Source organism: Exophiala dermatitidis (assembly GCF_000230625.1).
Source record: "Exophiala dermatitidis NIH/UT8656 unplaced genomic scaffold supercont1.3, whole genome shotgun sequence".
In the NCBI taxonomy this organism is placed as follows: Eukaryota; Fungi; Ascomycota; class Eurotiomycetes; order Chaetothyriales; family Herpotrichiellaceae; genus Exophiala; species Exophiala dermatitidis.
The window spans coordinates 3,375,969-3,394,566 of record NW_008751648.1 but is presented as its reverse complement, the minus strand read 5'-3'; the positions used below and the strand labels follow the sequence as shown (position 1 = coordinate 3,394,566).

The 18,598-nt window shown below is 52.6% G+C and overlaps 8 protein-coding genes across 9 annotated transcripts in view; 2 read left to right on the top strand and 6 right to left on the bottom strand.

The window, feature by feature from the left end:
• Positions 1 to 2,810: 2,810 nt before the first annotated feature.
• HMPREF1120_04223 (uncharacterized protein) lies at positions 2,811 to 3,566 on the bottom strand (the record flags this gene model as incomplete). Its single annotated transcript, XM_009158339.1, has 1 exon — positions 2,811 to 3,566. The coding sequence occupies one exon, from the start codon at positions 3,564 to 3,566 to the stop codon at positions 2,811 to 2,813; it is 756 nt and encodes a 251-aa protein (XP_009156587.1).
• A 266-nt stretch (positions 3,567 to 3,832) lies between these two features.
• Positions 3,833 to 5,537, bottom strand: HMPREF1120_04222. Of its 2 annotated transcripts, XM_009158338.1 has the most exons (2): positions 5,311 to 5,537; positions 3,833 to 5,232 (listed from the first exon to the last, which is right to left on the bottom strand). In XM_009158338.1, the coding sequence occupies exon 2, from the start codon at positions 4,987 to 4,989 to the stop codon at positions 4,678 to 4,680; it is 312 nt and encodes a 103-aa protein (XP_009156586.1). In that variant the 5' UTR covers positions 4,990 to 5,232; positions 5,311 to 5,537; the 3' UTR covers positions 3,833 to 4,677. The 2 variants fall into 2 exon arrangements, with proteins under 2 accessions (XP_009156586.1, XP_009156585.1); XM_009158337.1 differs by having other exon boundaries at positions 3,833 to 5,537.
• Positions 5,538 to 5,785: 248 nt separating this feature from the next.
• On the bottom strand, positions 5,786 to 7,263 carry HMPREF1120_04221 (uncharacterized protein). Its single transcript, XM_009158336.1, has one exon. The coding sequence runs from the start codon at positions 6,755 to 6,757 to the stop codon at positions 6,194 to 6,196; it is 564 nt and encodes a 187-aa protein (XP_009156584.1). The 5' UTR covers positions 6,758 to 7,263; the 3' UTR covers positions 5,786 to 6,193.
• Positions 7,264 to 8,014: 751 nt separating this feature from the next.
• Positions 8,015 to 8,656, bottom strand: HMPREF1120_04220 (uncharacterized protein; the record flags this gene model as incomplete). Its single annotated transcript, XM_009158335.1, has 1 exon — positions 8,015 to 8,656. One exon carries the CDS (start codon positions 8,654 to 8,656, stop codon positions 8,015 to 8,017), a length of 642 nt encoding a protein of 213 aa, XP_009156583.1.
• A 521-nt stretch (positions 8,657 to 9,177) lies between these two features.
• Positions 9,178 to 15,279, top strand: HMPREF1120_04218 (uncharacterized protein). The gene is made up of 2 exons (XM_009158333.1): positions 9,178 to 9,697; positions 9,864 to 15,279. Exon 2 carries the CDS (start codon positions 12,849 to 12,851, stop codon positions 14,757 to 14,759), a length of 1,911 nt encoding a protein of 636 aa, XP_009156581.1. The 5' UTR covers positions 9,178 to 9,697; positions 9,864 to 12,848; the 3' UTR covers positions 14,760 to 15,279.
• On the bottom strand, positions 10,109 to 11,914 carry HMPREF1120_04219 (alpha-methylacyl-CoA racemase; the record flags this gene model as incomplete). The annotated part of the gene is made up of 2 exons (XM_009158334.1): positions 10,109 to 10,358; positions 10,431 to 11,914. The coding sequence occupies 2 exons, from the start codon at positions 11,912 to 11,914 to the stop codon at positions 10,109 to 10,111; spliced, it is 1,734 nt and encodes a 577-aa protein (XP_009156582.1).
• A 121-nt stretch (positions 15,280 to 15,400) lies between the features above and the next one.
• On the top strand, positions 15,401 to 18,463 carry HMPREF1120_04217 (MFS transporter, DHA1 family, multidrug resistance protein). The gene is made up of 2 exons (XM_009158332.1): positions 15,401 to 17,114; positions 17,174 to 18,463. The coding sequence occupies exons 1-2, from the start codon at positions 16,178 to 16,180 to the stop codon at positions 18,139 to 18,141; spliced, it is 1,905 nt and encodes a 634-aa protein (XP_009156580.1). The 5' UTR covers positions 15,401 to 16,177; the 3' UTR covers positions 18,142 to 18,463.
• The window catches only part of HMPREF1120_04216 (uncharacterized protein), a 2,019-nt gene continuing 1,591 nt past the window's right edge, over positions 18,171 to 18,598 (bottom strand). Inside the window, exon 2 of the mRNA XM_009158331.1 lies at positions 18,171 to 18,561. Coding sequence (XP_009156579.1) covers positions 18,472 to 18,561 — 90 coding nt within the window. The 3' untranslated portion in view covers positions 18,171 to 18,471. The remainder of the gene's footprint in view (positions 18,562 to 18,598) is intronic.

Genomic DNA, 18,598 nt, shown 5'->3' with positions numbered 1-18,598 from the left:
GAGAGAGAGCTTCAAGTTCCTTATACCCGACTCTAGGCTAGCAAGTGGGGGATGTACAACACTACCGTAGTGGTAGATGTGTTCAAATGTGATAGTAGTGGTGCTGGAGCTGGGGTGACGTAGAGGAAAGATCGACCTCCCCAGAGCTGGAGCTCAAGGATGAGCTATGTATATATACATACATGCGGTACCTGTCCGCATTTAGCTTACCTTGCCATGTCAACCCCAACAACGGACGTGAGGATGGTCTGGTCCAGTGTCATAACCCAACTGGCTATAGCCGGTGATCAAAATGCCGCCGGCACAAGCTTACCTTTGGTTGCTCTGTCCAGTAGCTCTTCGACCGCCGGTACCCCCAGCATTGGCAGGCAGGCAGCCAGGCAACGGCGCGCTGCCCCAAACGCAAAAGCGCCGCTACCGACCCGGGTCGACCTCGTTAACCCCAGAAAGCAGAAGAAACGCGGATAGCTAGAGCCCAGTTCTCCACTTGACATGGCTCATTTTTGAGGCCTTTGGGTTTCAATGGTCGAGATGTGCCCATCGGCTTCTGCTAAAAGCTGGAGGTCTTTGGGGCTAAAACGTTTTGGAGCTCTGCCCAGTGTCCGAGGGTGGAGGTTAGGTTGATGTCACGAGCATCCACTGCCAAATTATGCAATAAGGAACTGAGATAGAGATGAGAGCTTCAGAGCTTTGAGGCAACGAGACCCAAAAAGAGGACGCGGCGTCGGAAGCCTCTACTCTGGTTGGTCGGCTGGCTCCGCTTACCCCTGCGCTTTGATGCGAGTATCATGAGATGGTACAATCGTAGTCCTTGGGCGCTAGGCAAGGACAGGGAGTCCGGGGTGCGGCGGCTCGTACACTGCAGGCGAGCTTGAGAAGGACCAGGGCCCGGACGAAGGGGTGCACTGGCAGTACAATGTATGTTGTTTGATGATTCGATCCGGCGGGTAAAGGTTGTGAGGGATTGCAGTGAATGGACTTCGAATTCCTGAATGACGGCCAGGGTCGAAGGACAGGGCTAGGACCAGGGCCAGGGTCCTCCGGCTGCCGGCATCTCCAGCAGGGGGCATAAAAAAACTGAGGACATGACACGCATCGCAGGTAAACAACTCACGGCTGTTTACAGTCCCTAATAATGCCGCCTTCCAGAGTGAGCGATCGGCATGGGATCCTAGACCCTCCCCGCAGCGTCATCAGCAGTTGCCGTGTGCTTGGACTTGGGACTCGAGCTCTCCATTCTCAAGCTGTCCCAGGACATACCAGCGTTGGCTCCGAAGATTGAGGCAGGCATTCACAGGCCGGGCACTGATCCCGTCAAGGTCTCCCCAACACTTGTTGCTCGCAAGACAGACATCAAATGGCTCGCCCAGATAGGGTCCAACGTTGAGGGTCTTGCTGGTCTGGTCTGGTCTTTGCGGTGTGGTGTCGAACGACGAGCAAATAATGTTGTGAGGAGTCAAGTCAGAAGGGATTTTCCACCATTTGCGTAACACTACCGTATCGCGGTCTTGGGGGTGGAACAGGTCAGGCCAATAAACATTCGCAATCAAGCCATAAGGTGTCGTGGTGGGAGAGTCCGCCTTTCCATAGAGCAATCAGAGCGAAAAGCAGATGCCAGGTGGCGTGATTGCTCGATGAGAAAAGACGACATTGTTACCGACGGGAGCATGAAGAAATACTGGGCAGCCAAGCGAGATCGGATCGGAGCGAATCATATGGAAGGGGAGGGGCTCCAGCTCTCGGGCCAGGAAATGTTGCCGATACCAGTGTGGACTGCCTCCAGCTGTGAAGAGGCATATACTGTCATACTGTAGTAATCGGCTTCAGGTCCCTCGCTGGCGGTCATACCTTGTCTTGGGGCATTGAGGCAATATTGAGCTTGCGGCAAATAATGCTTGTAGCACGTTGTTGATTGGCGTCCCTGAACCGTAACCGTCGGCGGGCTTCTTGAGGTGCTAGCTAACGTTGTAGGCACTGGTACCATGCTGGTTAGTCAGAGTTGAAGAGTTGTAAAAAGGATTTCAGTGTAATGTCGCAGGAAGATATAGATCCAAACTCCCTGGCGTACAGGCGGCAAGCTGCCAACAGCGTCACCACTCCTGCAAGGTACGAGTAGAACGACAGGTACCGGCACCGAGTAGGAGCAGGCAGCGGTGACCGATACATAGACGATTCACCTGGTAGCCGAACCAGGTGTCTGTGATGGACCGACGGTAAGGCAACACTATAGCAGTAGCCATGATCTGGATCATGGTTGGTAACCCCTAGCAGGATCCAGTTCCTAGAGGGGACGTCCAGCGTCTGCGTCTCAAAAGGATATACAATGCAGATATCTTGGTGTCTTAGGAGGCAACTAGCAGGAATGAATCAAAGAGACATCATGAATTACGAGTGCCAGTGGTTGAAGATTATGTGTTCTTCGGCGCCGTCATCCTTTTGACGGTGCATACCTGGTATGGTACATATGCTACTTGATATGTCCTTTTGGCCAGCCAACAAGAGGAAGTCTCTCCTGTAACATGTTCTCTGGTGTTCATGTTCAATCAAACGGGATCCCGCCCAACCTCATCCAACTCCTTCATCGAGCGATTAAATCCAGTCAATCCCATCCCATCATTGCGATTGTTTTCCGCATTGCATCTCATGCCCAGACCAGAAACGCTTCATCAAAACGCCAATGATCATTCAGCCCTGTACAGTTGCCCCGTCCCATTTCATTCATTCGATGTGTCATAACTTGTAGTAAAAGGTGCCGCCCATTGGAATGATGATGGCAATCCATATCCATAGCGACATCCCATTGTCCATTTTCATAATTGACGAGCCTCCATATCAGCGACGAGCTCCTCATGCATAATTTCAGCCACCTCATGGGCAGCAGCAGCCTCGAGCATGTCTTCCGGCTCCTCGACGAGACCGTATCTCTCACTGAGATTTTCCACTGGCGTGACACGCTCACAGTGACAATCGTGGTGATATCCGGCCGGGTGGTGCTGATGATGACAAGAAGGCCGAGCCTTGATCGTCATTTGGGTATATGTGTGTGGCGACGTCCGCCCGCTGCTGTGGTGGGCTTCCGCAGAAATAAGATCTTGCGGACACAACCCGGAGTGTCGGCGGGTGTGGTGCATGGGCCGAGTCGGAGTGTGGTGGTCTGGCATGTGGATGTCAGGACAGAATCCATCCCACGACTCCTCGTCTGCGCTGTGGCTGTGTGATCGTGATCGGGTGTTGACCAGGTGTTCCTGCGACGGTCGTCGCATATGGCATTTTGTGCAGTAGGGGGCGTTGTGGCCGTGACATGAAGAAAGCCGGCGGAGCTGGGGATGGAGGCTCTTTGGGCTTTCTGGCGGTGTGAATGAGGCGGCGGCAGCAGCAGCAGCAGCAGCGGCCTTTTCCTCGGCTGGGAGGGCACTCATGAATGTAGCAAAGGGGTCGTACTGGACCATAGTGGTAGTGGGTAGGTACAGTATGTGTTGGTCTGGGTAGTAGTTGTGTGTGTCTTTTGCTATTGGGTTGGTGGATTGAAACAGATGAGTGTCAAAGGGGGTATTTTGCCTCTGCATTTATATTATGCATTTTCTGATATCGTGAACTCAACTCTTACCTCTCATCTCACACGGCATATCCATTACGAAAGCTGCCAAACGTTGGGCCTTCCGCTCCGCTACCTACCAATTCCCTGCTGCGCCCGACGCACGGCACAGGCATGCAGTGGGAGGGGTGTGTCATGGGTGTGTCTCCCGAGCACCATCTGGTGACCGCCAAGTCGAGCGGAAAAGATGGTTTGGATCAAAATGACTGGATGGAAGTGCAAACCACTCGCAGGCGTGGACAATCTGAGTTTTGGGCTTGTTAGGGTCTGGCCCATGTTCCTATCGGCGGCCTCCGGTGGCTGATTCAGGGACCCAACACGCCACTCTGGGGGGTGGATGCCGCCAGAACAAGACCCAGATCAGTCCACCAGCTCTCGAAAATCAACTGCTAGGGGTCCCCCTCTTTACTCATCAAAGCTCTCACGTCCCTCACCCAAGTGCCACTAAAACCGCTCAACTAGCAGAGACTCCGGCTTGCCCAGCCGATTCTGCGATGCTATAGGCTAATTCGTCGTCTACTTGACAGTCGCGGTCCAGAACAATTCCACTGACTTTTACATCTCGTACACATGGACTGGCTATTATGGCTCAGTCAACATTGGCGTTTTGGCGCATCGATCATTGACTTTGCCATACTGCCTACGAAACGAGACCTGCCATGGTAGAACCACATCATTGCAACGCGCGATAGAGTCCCAGATCGCCTGCCGCCTTCCGTGTTACAGGTCAAAACGACCCCGTTGATTCTCAGCCAAGAATCAAATAGAGGCCCATGCAGTCCTAGGTACTCATGACCAGCATGCTGGCGTTCTGCTCGGTGGTTTCTTTCACTTGACGTCAAATCTGCAAGTGATTGAGAAATGGCGCAGTCAACGGTATCAGAGGTATGGAGGTGCTGAGGTTCTTTGAAAGGAGCCTCCAACTAGAGCAGAAGGAGTTGCGTGTGCCATGCACGGTGCCATGTTCAGACAACCCGGGAGATGATGCGTAAGGACAATCTTGTTCGCTGGGCGCAGATTGTCTGATGCCATGTCGCACAATCACGCAACATCTCCGGCATATTTCTCCTTGGCAGGTTCAATTAAGTCGGTCCATAAGCACCAATTTTGACGAGAGTTCTTGTTCGAGGCAAGTCATATCCTCGCTTATTGTTGTTAGACAATTCATTCCCCTGATCGATATGTCGATCGGCTGAGATTATCCGCTTCTGAAGCCTTTGGGAAACGTTTGGGAGGGATGAGAACGCGCCATATTGCCACGAGCGGCCACTTTCTTCCCCAGGTTTCACTGTTGACCTACTGTAACCAAGCTTTCGTGCAGTCGACTCCCAATCGGCGCACGGTGTCCATCTCAAGTCTCGCCACTCATCACGAGTTTGACTGAATGAGACCATCCACGGCAAAGGGTCCTTTTCGGTTGAAGTAGATTGCAGAGATCCATTGCAATAAGTCGAGCGAGATTGTCGTCACCCAAGCAGCTTCGTCACGCACATGAGAACCTTAGTGAACTGAGTACCGTGTATCCGGAGTGCGGGCCTGCGGACCGTTTCATCGTTGAAGCTGGCTGTTTCAATTTTCTCGCTCAACTCAACGTAACGGTGGGTGGCCCGTTTCAGGAAACAGGTGACCAGGTAAATCTTGTGTGGAAGGGGGATGAAAGGTGAGCACACCACATACACCCACGGTCCGTTGGTAAATATGCAGTCTGTACTCACGTCTTGCCCTCAGCTAGATTCCGCACATGCGACATCTGATCTGGGTCGGCAATGGAAAGGTCGCACATCACATCCCTGACAGGTCTTCAGGGGATGGTTGATATTCAAGACTTTGGGTTTCGGAGTAAACGAACCAGACTGGTACTCAAAAAAACCGTGTAGAAGACGATGAGGATCATTCTGAGTTGGGATTACTACCAGCCTTGTATACGGTATTATTGTAGTCCGGCAGGCTGTGGAAGCAGCCGCGAATCAAAAATGCCGAGATTGAATCAATATATTTTCTTCTCGCCCAATAACCCCCAACCACCCATTTGGATTGACTTCATAAACGCGCGCAACTACGACGATTATTACTATTATACTACGTTACAACAGCTATGTTAAGGGCGGCAGAGAAAATGTTCATATTATCGCATAATAGCAATGATTGAAGCCTCTTTACTAACCAGGAAGAGGAACGGGAACGGGAAGACGAGATGTTAACAACAGAAAATCAATGTATTATTAGAACAACCTATGTGAGGCTAGCCTAGGACATGCTCAACAACAAGGTATGTTTTATGTTGATTCATTCATGATGCTTTTGAAGTCGATGATGCTGCAAAAGCCCGACCATTGCTCCTCCATGCTTTGCGTACGACTATGCGCCGCTTCGCTCGAAGTTGGTGAACATTCTGGCCGTATGTCGTGAACGTCATAAGAATATGTCGTTAAGGACGGATAGTCGATGAGGTAAGAAGAGGATGGTAAGGATTGTGTCGAGTCGTCGAGGTGTGTGAGATGGAGGGAATGGAGACCGAGTTGGGCGAGAGAGGGAGGGTTGTATGTTGTCATGCAAGAGTTGAGATCAAACCTCTTTCAGACAAGCATGCCATGCCCTTTACTCGGATGTGATCTGGATCTGCTTGGAGCCCTTTGACTTCTCGAGCTTAGGAACGATGACGCTCAAGATACCGTTCTTCAGACTAGCCTTCACATTGTCCTGGTCGACAGGGTTGGGGAAGGCGAAGCTTCTGGCGAACTCGCCGACCTGGCGCTCCGAGACCCAGTAAGTGTGCTTGGGCTCGGATCGGGCAACTTCCTTGGATCCAGTGGTGGCGACTTCCTTGCTGGACGAAGTGCCCTGTTGTTGTCCTTGTTCGCCAGAAGTCTGGTCTGGTCGCTGGCCTTCCTCGCGGTGGTGCTCGGTCCGGCCCTTGATCGTCAGGGTCTGGTCATCTTCGAACTGGATGGTGACGTTCTTCTGGTCGATGCCCGGAAGTTCACCCTCGAGGATGTACTTGTCCTGGGCCTCCTTGACGTCGAACTTGGGCGCGAACGTGCGCGAAGCCGACTCGGATAGCTTCTGTAGCTCCGAGAAGGTGTCGTTGAATAGGTTGAAGAACGGACCGAGTTCCTGGCGGGACGGTCCGAAGGAGGTCGACAGTCTTGGGAACAGCGCCATTGTTGTTGTGTTGTTGGTTGAGAAGTTGTTTGGAGAGTTGGTTTCGAGCGTTGGTTCGAGAGTTGTTGTTATAGTTCGATGTGTTCTGATGATCTGATCTGGTGAGCTCAACCTAGAGGGAGACAGAGACACAGTTTTATAGCTTTCAGGCAGCTCCTGCTGAAGCTTCTAGAGAGCTATGATTGCGTATGTGACCGGGGGATGGTGCAAGGGGCCGAAGTGGTGTGAACTTTCTAGACACTGCACTGCATGTGTTGATATTGCCCCTTTGGGCTTCTCGATAGTTCCGGATGCGGAGGCCGCGCCGCCTCGAAATTTCCAGACCTCTCGACCAACCATGTCGCCATTCCGGCGCACAAACGGTCTTGGTGCTGAGACCGCGCGAACACTAACCTGTCAATAGGGTCCTCTTTGATACCTACAACTGTACTACTGTGCTTCCATTGTCTTCCGGGTTGAAGCTGCTCCCGCGCTTTGCCGGTAGGCATGAGCATCCAAGGGACCACATCGAGATGGAGCAAGGCTGACGAGTGGCAGTAGCGGTGGCTGTCAAGGCGGGAGCAGTATGCGTCATTACAATGGAGTAGCCAGATTTCAGTCACGTGTTGCCCCGCATCCGTTGCGATCCTGCTGGAACTTTCCGGCACTTACCATGTTAGACCCGGTTTTAGGCCTGCTCAGGGGCGCTTCCAGGCGTTGCTAGCACTCTCAGGCCACGCCTGCAGGCGCCCACCGCCCCTCCGGACGGTTGATCCGGGGCTTAGCGTCAAACAGAGGCCGCATCGCGTCATTACAATCTACGGTATCGCCATCAGGTTGCGATTTACAAGGTACAACTTACAACACTGTAGCACTACGATAGCTCTTAGGAAAGCAGAAATGCACGCAAACAATAGCTGTAATGGCGAGCTTGTCGCGGCGGACGGTAAGAGTGATGGCTCTGCCACCGAAAAGATAATATCAATTGATCCACCCATAGTCCATAGCGCGCTGTTCTCGCAATTGCATATCCCTATTATGAGAGAGGAAAAAGAGCAACTGCATCATCGGGCATGTCCATTGCTCCATGGTTTCAGAGTCGTAAGATCGTTCATTCCCCCCCTCTTGCTTTCCAGCTTCCGAGCTTCCTGGCCAATACCAAGCTCAAGTCATGTTGGTGCCATATCACCCGTAATATCGTGATCAAAAGTCCTGTGGGTCGCTCTGTACAATGTTGTAAGGTCCTGCTCCCACATGAGGCTTGTCCTTTCTCGTCATTTATTTCCTGGACGGAAAATCACCAATGCCAGGCCAGCCAAAGGTCTCGGCTTCGGCCGCATTGTCGATAGCTTCATAAGTCGCCGACTCCGTCCTGCTTCGCTGGGCCGCCTGTTGTTCCTTGGTCATTTTCATGGAGCTCTTCCGTCGAGGGGTGGCATCATCATCTAGAGATGCGGGCTGGGGTTCATATGTACCTAGGCCTGGCCAACCCCAACTGTCGCGCCTCACTCGCTCGTGTGAGGTGGGCCCCATGTTGTTTTCATTGACTTCAGAGCGCTCGCGCGCCTCGATGGCTGGGCTGACAGTCTCGTTGATTTCCGGGTCGGAGGCCATCTCTTCTTCGACGCGCTTCCGCCGCGTCTGATCCTGCTCACGTAGTTTCTCCAGCCGCTCTGCTACCGTGGCTTGGTATTTTTTGTGGTGATGTTCGCTTTTGTCGCCGAACAGCTTCTCGTGTTCTTGGGAGATGCTGCTCCGAATCGAGTCCACAATGCGACCAAGCTTTGAATCTCGGCGCTCTCGGTGCCCTGTTGGGACGGGTTCTGTACTCCTCCTGCTCATTGACGGAGATGCTGGCGGACTCTCAAAGGCGCCTGTGTCAGGGCGCTCGGTGCTGGAGTGTGAATCGCGCCTTGTCATGGTGAATATGTGTTGTGTGTGATGGGGAATATTCTTTTGATAGAGATTCTTTGATAGGATATAGGATTCCTTTGATTGAGGTCTTGCTTGATGTATGTTCAAACAGTATGTTCAGTTCGGTGTCATTGCCGTTCTGCTATGTGGCAAAGCTTTCTTGGTATGAGAGTTATATACAGGCCACCAGGAAACAGTTGCACGTGAAGAGGTATGGTCCCCGGTCGGGACTACCAGAGTTAATTGACAGGGAAACTAAACCGTGCCTAGAGGGCTGGACGGGACTGGAGGGATTCGAGAAGGGAAACTGATAATCAGAGGTGGAAGCGAACTGGTCCATCGGGTAGAGTAGACAACACAAAATAGGATTGGCATTAGCATTACCTTTCCTGCAATGGCACACGAAGCCAGATCAGACCACCACTGGCATCTGCCACCTGAGCATTTGGCCCAATGAGGAGCCGCTGCGGCTGATATCGCGCATCTGGAACCTCAGAGTGTCCGGGTCCTTTCGCAGAAGAGATCGTCGTCTTTCGAGCTCCGAATTCGGTGCTACTTGGTATGAAGATGACACTCACTACAGACTTCCCCACGGACATGCTTCTCTCCGCGGATTGGCTAGCAGTGGTGTCATTGCGCGTGAATGAACATTGTTGTTCTCATGGGAGGTTGAAATTGTGTTGTTTGAGGGAATAAATCGAGGGAAGGTTTCCCGAGCTCAAATGACAGTTAAATGACATGTCAAATGACGCCAAGCACGAAGACGCGTCCAGAACTCGAACTTCAGCTCGAGAACTCACAACCATCAATTGAAGTCTCAGTTCAAGTTGTTCAGGCCTCCTTAACTCGCGGAAATGGCGTGACTGTCTGCTCACTTGCCTTGTGACGCTCCATAAGACTCATTCAGGCCAACTTGACGCCGTATCTGAGGCACTCGCCTCTCGTTGAGCGAACGGGCGAGATTCTTTAAGGCAACATGTCAACGGCCATGGTTCGCCAGGAGAACAAAAGCATCAAGGGCCCCGGGCCTGAGAACATCAAACCAGCGTATGTTGTCATGTCAATTCAGCACGTGTGAGACTGGTTGCAGACATGAAGTTCTGGGGTCAACGAAGTACTGGAAGCCAGTACTTATATGCGCAACCTTGGTCGGCAGCCCGGCATCGAAGTTATTTAAGTACCTGTGACTGATCAATCGAACCACGCTCCACAGTCTCTTTCCGGCGGCCACTCAAGCCAAGGCAGGCAGCGATCCGTTGAAAGGGAAGCCAACCCATGCCCTCAATCATGCAGTAAGTCCATATATGGTGGGAGCCTAAAAGGCCCACCGACCGCTATCATTGTGAACCACTCTCGTTGGCATTGTCTGTGATCGTGTCGGCCGCCCTTGGGCGATCCTAAACCAGGCATGCATGTTTAACACTCATTAAGGCAAGTTCTGATACGGCTCCGTTTTCCTCAACAAACTACCTCGGTCATCAAATCCTCAGGCCATCGTGGCGCGTCTTTCCCATTCCCTCTCGTCCCTACATGGTACCCAAGCTCGACCTGGTCACGCTCGAACTTGATGACCGGCTTGATCGTCCTGACCGTCACACCTAGGGCTTTGCTCTCTCTATCCTCAAAGAATGAGGGATGAAACAGACTCGGATTCTTCTGGATCATCTCGACATATTTGGGGATGGTATAAACCATATTATGGTAAGACCTAATAGCCGTCAGCAACGATGATCCTTGCCGAGAGCACTGCACCACGATCGTATAGAGGCAGTCAACTTACCTGAAGACTTGCTTTCCATTTCTGCTCCACACATCCTGCCATACTTCTTCCGGGTACTCGCCAACCGAGTCCGCGAGCCACTGATTGTAGTAGTTCAAAGCCAGGTCGACTTTATAACTACCGCCTTGCTCTGCTCGGCGCATGAGCGCGCAGAGGATGCCAGTGACGCCGGCCACCCCCGTCATATAATCACTGTTGGGAAATACTGGCGTCACGGCTTCGTCGTCCTTGAGGCCCATGGCTTTGCCAAAGCCGGCGGAAATTCCAATGCAGGCGTCACTGATCTGCTGCCATCCTGAGCGATAAGACCACGGTCCGTTCCAGCCGTAGCAGTTTTCTCGCACGCTGATGATGCCACGCTCTCGGTCCTTGACCAGGTCGATGATCCCTTGCTGGCCAAATCCATATTTATCCAGAACACCCGGTCGATAACCTTGCACCACGACGTCGGCTTCACGAATCAGTGAGCTCAGCTTCCCACGGCCGTCCTCCGACTTGAGGTCGATACTGCAATTCCACTTGCCCCAGTTTAGATCGACATGGAGAGCGCTAAAATCACAGATATTTGGGGAAGTTGCACGCATAACACTGGCGCCGAGCTCGGCAAGACCTCTTGTCACTGCAGGCGCGGCAATGACACGGGTTAGGTCGACCACCTTCAGGCCCGCCAAGGGCCGCTTGGCTGATGTCTGTGGAATGGAAGGCCACCAAGACGCCTTCTGCACCGAATTAGGCACATCATGAATTTCGAACAGCCCGACGTGAGCGTTGGCCTTGCCGTGCTCTGTGGCGCGGAATGAATCCACGGTATTCGCGATTACGCCTGCTTGTTTGTACACATCGGAAGCGCGATGTTGCATCTCAGCCGAGTCGATAGTGGCCAGTTTCGCAATGAACGGCTGCAACGCGTCCTCCCAAGTGGTCAGCTCAGGTCGGTCTTTTGGCAGACCAATGCTCTCCAAAGTCGGGTCTGGATTCATGCTGCCGTGCAAATGGAAAAAGCGGCCGTCCTTCGTGCGGTAAATGTTGGTCGCACACAATCGATAGAGGCTTGAGCTCGCCTGATGAAAGTCATAATTTGGGATCAAAGCGTCCAGCTTGTCCATGCCTTTGACCCCGTACACAATGGCGTTTTCGGTGTTCGGGTTGATTTGCCAGAGCAGCGTCGACATGAAGAACAGCTGTGCGTGGTCTGTGTTGATCTCTGCCCCCGAAAGCTCTACATTGTACTTGCGCTTGAGCAGGGCGTAAATGGTGCATGCTTCCAAGGCCTTCAGACTCGCCGCAGACTCGGCAAAACGCCAGTTGATCGGAATTTGAGGCAGATCAGATCCTTCGAATGTGATGCCAGATGCGAACTCCTGTGCTTCCCGGGGAAGGTATTTGGAAATCTTCGGGTTCTCAAGTAGCCCTTCAATCAGGAGCGTCTTGGACTCTGCTGGAACCGAGTAGCTCTGGGCTGAAGACTTGTCAATACTGCCCATTCTGACAAGACACAGGCCCGTCGTCAGCCTCAAAGATCCGGCGACCCTAGAGATTTTTGTATGATAATTATGCAGCGCTTTCAGGCTGGTGCTGTCTTCGGTCCAGACGTCTGGCCGTTCTCACGAAATGCCGAAGAATGTGCAGCAGAGAGGGAGCCCCAGGTTAAAATGCGGTACGAACGAAGCGCCCGTGATGACAGCTCTTTCACTTTGCGAGACAGTGAATCATAACCATGTAATATGCCCAGGCAGATTGAATTTCGCCGTCATCATTACCCTGACTCCAGCGTCAGGCTGTCGACACCTCATCGACCTCGGTCATGCCTGAAATCCCCTTTGACTCCTCCGGCAGCCCCGGGTCCGACAGAAGCGGAGACACCATGGCACTGTCCTGATGACTAGAGGGACCGGAGATTCTACTGATGTGTGGCATCGTTGGATTGCAAGCCATCCACCACTACCGTACTGTGGGCCTTAAGCGACCCCGGTTATACCAGATATGCGGGGTTTCCAAACCGCTGGGGGAGAGTCAGCAGCCGGGGACCGAGATGGGCTATACTTGTTCATCGCACGAATCAGCGAGATCCCCCGAGTCAGAAGTCCTTGAATCGCCTATAGAAAGTAAACATGCCTCGGAAGTTGGCCATGAAAATCCATCGACCCCTCGGCCCCAGATGGTTCCTACTCACGGACATCTCCAGCAGATATCTGGTCTCCTGCCTGACCTGGATCTAAACAGGTCGTTATATCAGCCTTCTGGTAGACTATCCCGAACCCGCTCACTGAAGGGTGGTGCATCTCGAGTCGTGTAAAGGATAGGGCTGAGCTCGTGACCGTAAACAACAACCAAGGCATCGAGCGGAGACGGGCCCAACCAGAAGCGAAACCATCAAGCAAGAACTAGCAAGAACGGTTGACGCTCACTATCGTCGCAATGGGAGACCCTGGACAAGTTCCTACACCGGCAACGCGGCCATGCCGCATTGCCAACTGCTCAGGCGCGCGTGGTGACCCCGGATACCAGATGCGGCGACAAGCGACCCTGGGTCCCGTCGACTTCATCACCGGCGACTATCTGGCGGAGATGAATTTAGCCGAGAATGCAGAGAAGATGGCGGCCGGGCAGCACGACGGATGGGAACCCTGTGCATGGGACGGTCTAGAGCAGACGCTCGACGTGATCAAGGACAAGGGCATCCGCATCATCATTAACGGTGGGGCCTTAAATCCGAAAGGGTTGGCGCAAAAGGCTCAAGAATTCGTCAACGACAAAGGACTGGGGCTCAAAATTGCCTATGTCTATGGCGACGACTTGATCCATGAAGTCAAGACTGAGTTGGAGAAGACCGGCAAACTGCCGCCCCATCTGGACAGCGAGAACGACAAGGTCACCTTGGCCGAACACGCGACTGACCTGTTGGACACCAAGGGAAAGCCCGTGGTAAGTGCTAACGCCTACCTTGGGGCCAGGGCCATTGTCAAAGGCCTGGAACTGGGCGCCGACGTGATCATCTGTGGACGCGTTGCCGACGCCAGTCCTGTAATCGGTGCTGCCTGGCACTGGCACCAATGGTCCGATGCCGACTTCGACAGGCTAGCTGGGGCGTTGGTGGCCGGCCATCTGATCGAGTGTTCGGCATATTCAACGGGCTCCAACTTCTCCGGCTTCAGTGAATATCCGCTCGAGACGTTTGTGGACTTGCCGTTTGGGATTGCCGAGATTGCCGACGACGGAACTTCAGTCATCACCAAGCATGAGAACACCAATGGTCTGGTCAACGAGGACAACATCAGGTGCCAGTTTCTGTACGAGCTGCAGGGCGGCATTTACCTCAATTCGGACGTCACCGCTGATACGGCCAACATCAAAATCGAACAGGTCGGCAAAGACAGGGTCAGGCTGTCCAACATCAAAGGGTTACCGCCGCCGCCAACCACGAAGCTCGCCATCTTCTACCACGGAGGCTATGAGGCCCAACTCCTGACCAATGCAACCGGATACGCAACGAATGAGAAATGGCAATTATTCGAAATGCAAATGCGATACGCTCTGAAACAAAAGCGCTTGGAGGACAAGTACCAACTTCTCGACTTCCAGGTTCTCGGCGTGCCTGAAGCCAATCCAAAGTCCCAATTCCGAAGCACGACTTACTGTCGAGTGTTTGTGCAAGCCGACACAGAGGCCCTGATCTATGGCTTGCTGAAGACGTTCAGTGAAATCGCCATGCAACATTTCTCCGGCTTTCATCTGTCACTGGATATGCGGACCGCGCTGCCAAGGTCTTACCTTGCCTTCTACCCGGCGCTGTACTCTCAGGATAGACTTAAAGAAGGCGTGGCGGTGTTGTCGCCCGATGGCCAGGACGCTCAAACTGCCGACGCAGACCATCCACCTCGCTATCAAAAGCTGGCGCCACGGGAAAACTATGAAACTGCTCATCCAGTCGACATCGCCTCGTTTGGACCGACACGAAAAGCCCGCTTGGGAGACGTATGTCTTGCGAGGTCGGGCGACAAGGGCGCCAACATCAATTTTGGTGTCTTCGTCCGCCGTCAGGAGCATTATCCTTGGCTGCAGACGGTCATGACCCGGGCAAAGCTCCAGGAACTCATGGGCGAGGATTGGAAAGACGACTTCTTTATCGAGAGGATGGAGTTCCCCAACATCTGGGCAGTGCACTTTGTTGTCTATGGTCCGCTGGGCAGAGGCGTCAGCAGTTGCCGCTTGCTCGACGCCCTAGGCAAGGGTTTTGCAGATTATATCCGGGACAAGGTGATTGATGTGCCTGAGAAGTTCTTGGAGGATGTCGAGGCGGTAAAGCAGCAACGACGAGCCATGCTGTGAATGCAGTGCACTACAATGTGGTATGCAGTGCATAAATGGGGTTATCATGGAATATTTCGAACGTTTACTAGCGCATCGATCCGAAGCACTAGTGTTGGTAGGTGTACTTACAATAGTGTGGTTATCCGGATATCACGGATGTAAAGGGGTACGCACGCTGTATCATTCCTGATCTTTTGCGCGAACTGCCGAGCTGGTAACATATTTTCGATTCCGCCGGACCCCCTGATAGGTAAGACAGGCCTTGTATGGAGCGTGGCGGAGCAAAAGGAGAGAGACTCCTGCAGCATTAATATTGCTCTGCACTACTACTGTGCACTGTATCCTTTGACACCGCTGAAATAGTAGCATCGAGTCACACATCGGCACTTGTTGGTAAATGCCGCAAACGGTGCAACGCAGAATGATTAGGTAAACATCCCTGGCATCGTTATCAGCTGCCAGTGCCTCGGCATGTTACATTGTATAAGTAATCTTGATATGTATGGATATCTTGGACATGAAAAAAAACAGTCCGCCAGCCGCTGGAAACCAATCCCAGAGGCATGAACACAGCCACGAGGCGTGTGGAAACAACGGAGCTGGATTCCTGGAATGGACGATTTGGCAGAGTTTTAAGCCGAGGCTCACAAGGCTGCGGTGTACCCTCTAACTAAATATGGATTAGCTGCCGCTGTGGCCCGCTACCTAAATCCAACCGATGCCAGAAGCCGAGATCCATCAAACTCTGGCTTATCAAAGGGTGGATTTCGAGAACGGGTCTCTTGTTGTTCTTTGTTTATTGCTGTGGACACGCTTCGCAAGCTTTCGGTTATTATCATACTTCCGCGAGATGGTTCAGCAGAAATCCATGTCTGTTGCACAGAAAGTGTAATGGCAAAGGATTCTCAAGCAGCTCCGACCGGTCACGGTAAACAACTTTCTTCTAAAAGTACCTGTCAGCTTATACATGCCATGTACAAAGTTGTATAACGTTGTGCAGACGTCGGAGAATATCACGCCTAAGCGAGCCATTTATACTATATTTTAGCCGGTCTGGACTAGGGATAAGAGTTGTGGCACCCTGTCCACTCTCGGCGTTCGTCGAGTTGGTGTGGAACGTCAGACTTGCGGCCGAAAGAGCCACTCTCCAATCATTGTCACCAGATCGCCAGGCGACGGGAGCACACACCCCGGTCACGCCGGCTACCAGTAACCCATGTCACTGACAGGGCTTTCCCTTGCCCATGCCTTTGCCGCCGAGCTCAGGCTTCGACAGTTACAAAAATGTGATGCAATTGTTTTTCCGTTTCTGGATCCGATGCCAATTTTTCCCATTCACGCTCTATCTTTTCTTATTCTTACTGTAGGGGGTTTACGGCCATTCTATATTATTTTTCTTCCTCCGCAAACTCCAACGTTTCCACCACTCTGTAACAATGGCGGAAAAGGACGAATTTGAAGATGCGGTTCCTCCCCAATTACCGTTATGGCGCCTAGTTATCGACCAAGCTCGAGTCACGCCCGAGGTGCTCAACTACCCATACCGCGGTTCCGGCACAACTGAAGACCCTTATATTGTCACATACATTCCCAATGATCCAGGCAATCCATTCACCTGGACGTCGAAGCGGCGATGGGCAATCAGTTGGATTGTGGCGACGGAAATCCTAGCGACGGCGTTCGCTTCCAGTGCGTTCAGCGGGACGATTCGCGAGCTTATTATCGATTTTCATGCCAGCACCGAGTTGATCACGGCGGGCATTTCACTGTTTGTTCTCGGGTTCGCCCTGGGTCCTTTGCTCTGGGCTCCTCTGTCTGAAATCTACGGTCGACAAATCATCTTCTTCATTACTTTCGGGGTGTTTACGGCTTTCAATGGCGGCTGCGCCGGTGCCAACAGCATTGGGACTTTGTTGGTGCTGCGTTTCTTTGCCGGTGCTTTCGGCTCGTCGCCCTTCACCAACGCCGGTGGTGTCATTGCCGACATTTTTCCCGCCTCGGAAAGAGGACTGGCAATGGGTATTTTCTCGCTCGCTCCCAGTATGGGTCCGACACTTGGGCCTTTCTGTTCTGGATTCCTGGGTGAAAACGAGGGCTGGCAATGGGTTATGGGGTTGTTGACCATTTTCTCCGGTGTGCTTTGGATCGCGGGCGCTCTGTTTGTGCCGGAAACCTATGCGCCTGTCATCCTGCGCAAGCGGGTAGACAAATTATCCCAGATGACCGGGAAGGTGTATACTTTGGAAGCAGACAAAGAAAAGGGTCGGCCGTCAGTCAAATCGCTGCTGCCGACGGCTCTGATCCGGCCGTGGATTTTGTTGTTTTTGGAACCGATTGTTTTGTTGTTGTCTCTTTACATTGCCATTGTCTACGGTAAGTGCAGACCGAACATGGAGGTTCTAGACTATTTTGCTGACTTTTCTGGCTTTTAGGCACACTTTATCTCATGTTCGGCGCCTACCCGATCGTCTTCCAACAACACCGAGGCTGGTCCGAAGGTATCGGTGGTCTCCCATTCATCGGAGTAGCCGTCGGAATGGTAGCAGGCATCATCTTCTCCGGCTACACCAACAAATGGTACATCAGGGAAGCCGAGAAGCATGGAGGCGTAGCGCCCGCGGAAGCACGACTCCCTCCCGCATTCTACGGTGCGGTCGCCATCCCCATCGGCCTGTTCTGGTTCGCCTGGACAAACTACACCTCGATCCACTGGATTTCTCCCGTCATGGCAGGGGCACCATTCGGATTCGGATTCACCATCATCTTTTTGGTCGTCACCAACTACCTGATCGACTCGTATACGATTTTTGCAGCGTCAGTTCTCGCGGCCAACACTGTCCTCCGGTCGTTATTTGGTGCCGCCTTCCCCCTGTTCACTCCAGACATGTTTGACACTCTAGGCATCCACTGGGGCGCATCGATCCCGGCCTTCTTGGCGCTGGCATGTGTGCCCTTCCCGTTTATTTTTTACAAGTACGGCGCCCAGATTCGCGCCCGGTGCGTCTACGCCGCGCAGGCTGAAGCCGCCATGGCCGAGTTGCGCGCAAGAGCTGCCCGGGCGGCTGAAGGTGGAGTGGAAGAGAGCGTGTCTGAAAAGGAAGAGGAGGGAACTACTCCAGGCGAAGGTGAAGAAGGTGCAGAAGCACGCTTCGAACCTATCAGACCGACTAGGACAAATGCCTCTGTCGATCGTGCTTCCATGAGAGGCGGCTTGACTAGAATCAAGTCCCGCTCCGGCAGTATCAGCGAGGCCGCCGGCTATGACTTCAGTCCCTTCGATATCGATCGTGTTAATACCCAGAACTCGATTGCTGGTTTGGATCTGTCGAGGACGAGAACGTCGCTTGAACGGTCGAGGACGCATCGGTCGATCGAGCGTACGAGAACTTCTGAGCGATGATCTGGATCTGTTTTGCAACAAAAGGAGCGTTCGTGTTGAGATGGGTGATTGGTTTTCCAAGATCTTGGATTCGGACGTATTACTGTACTGTACTGTACATTTATTTCTAATGTAATTCATTATTGCTCGTCACTTTTATTTATGGCCGCCAGGTGATGAGCAAGGAGTGAGAGTGCGATGATCTGATATGATCCATGCATGAATGGGACGGTGCACTGTGTTTGAAAAGATAATAGACTTTCATTTCTCTTATTGGTCTTCCGATCCATAAATAAATCACCAGAGAAACATTAGCAAAACCCAATATACTCCTTGTTGTCCGTCCTCGACTCATCGCTTTGACATTCGGTCGGTCCGACTGTCAAATATGGCACCGACAAACCGTCTCAGGCCTCTGACTCTCCCTCGAACTCTCACTCTCTGAGGAGGAGGAGGAGGAGGAGGAGGAGGAGGAGGA

Bases quoted from the DNA above. Each gene is read 5' to 3' on its own strand.
- HMPREF1120_04222 (XM_009158337.1), bottom strand. From the start codon at position 4,989: ATGGTCTCATTCAGTCAAACTCGTGATGAGTGGCGAGACTTGAGATGG.
- HMPREF1120_04221 (XM_009158336.1), bottom strand. From the start codon at position 6,757: ATGGCGCTGTTCCCAAGACTGTCGACCTCCTTCGGACCGTCCCGCCAG.
- HMPREF1120_04218 (XM_009158333.1), top strand. From the start codon at position 12,849: ATGGGAGACCCTGGACAAGTTCCTACACCGGCAACGCGGCCATGCCGC.
- HMPREF1120_04217 (XM_009158332.1), top strand. From the start codon at position 16,178: ATGGCGGAAAAGGACGAATTTGAAGATGCGGTTCCTCCCCAATTACCG. The intron at 17,115-17,173 runs GTAAGTGCAGAC...TCTGGCTTTTAG, and splicing joins TTACATTGCCATTGTCTACG to GCACACTTTATCTCATGTTC.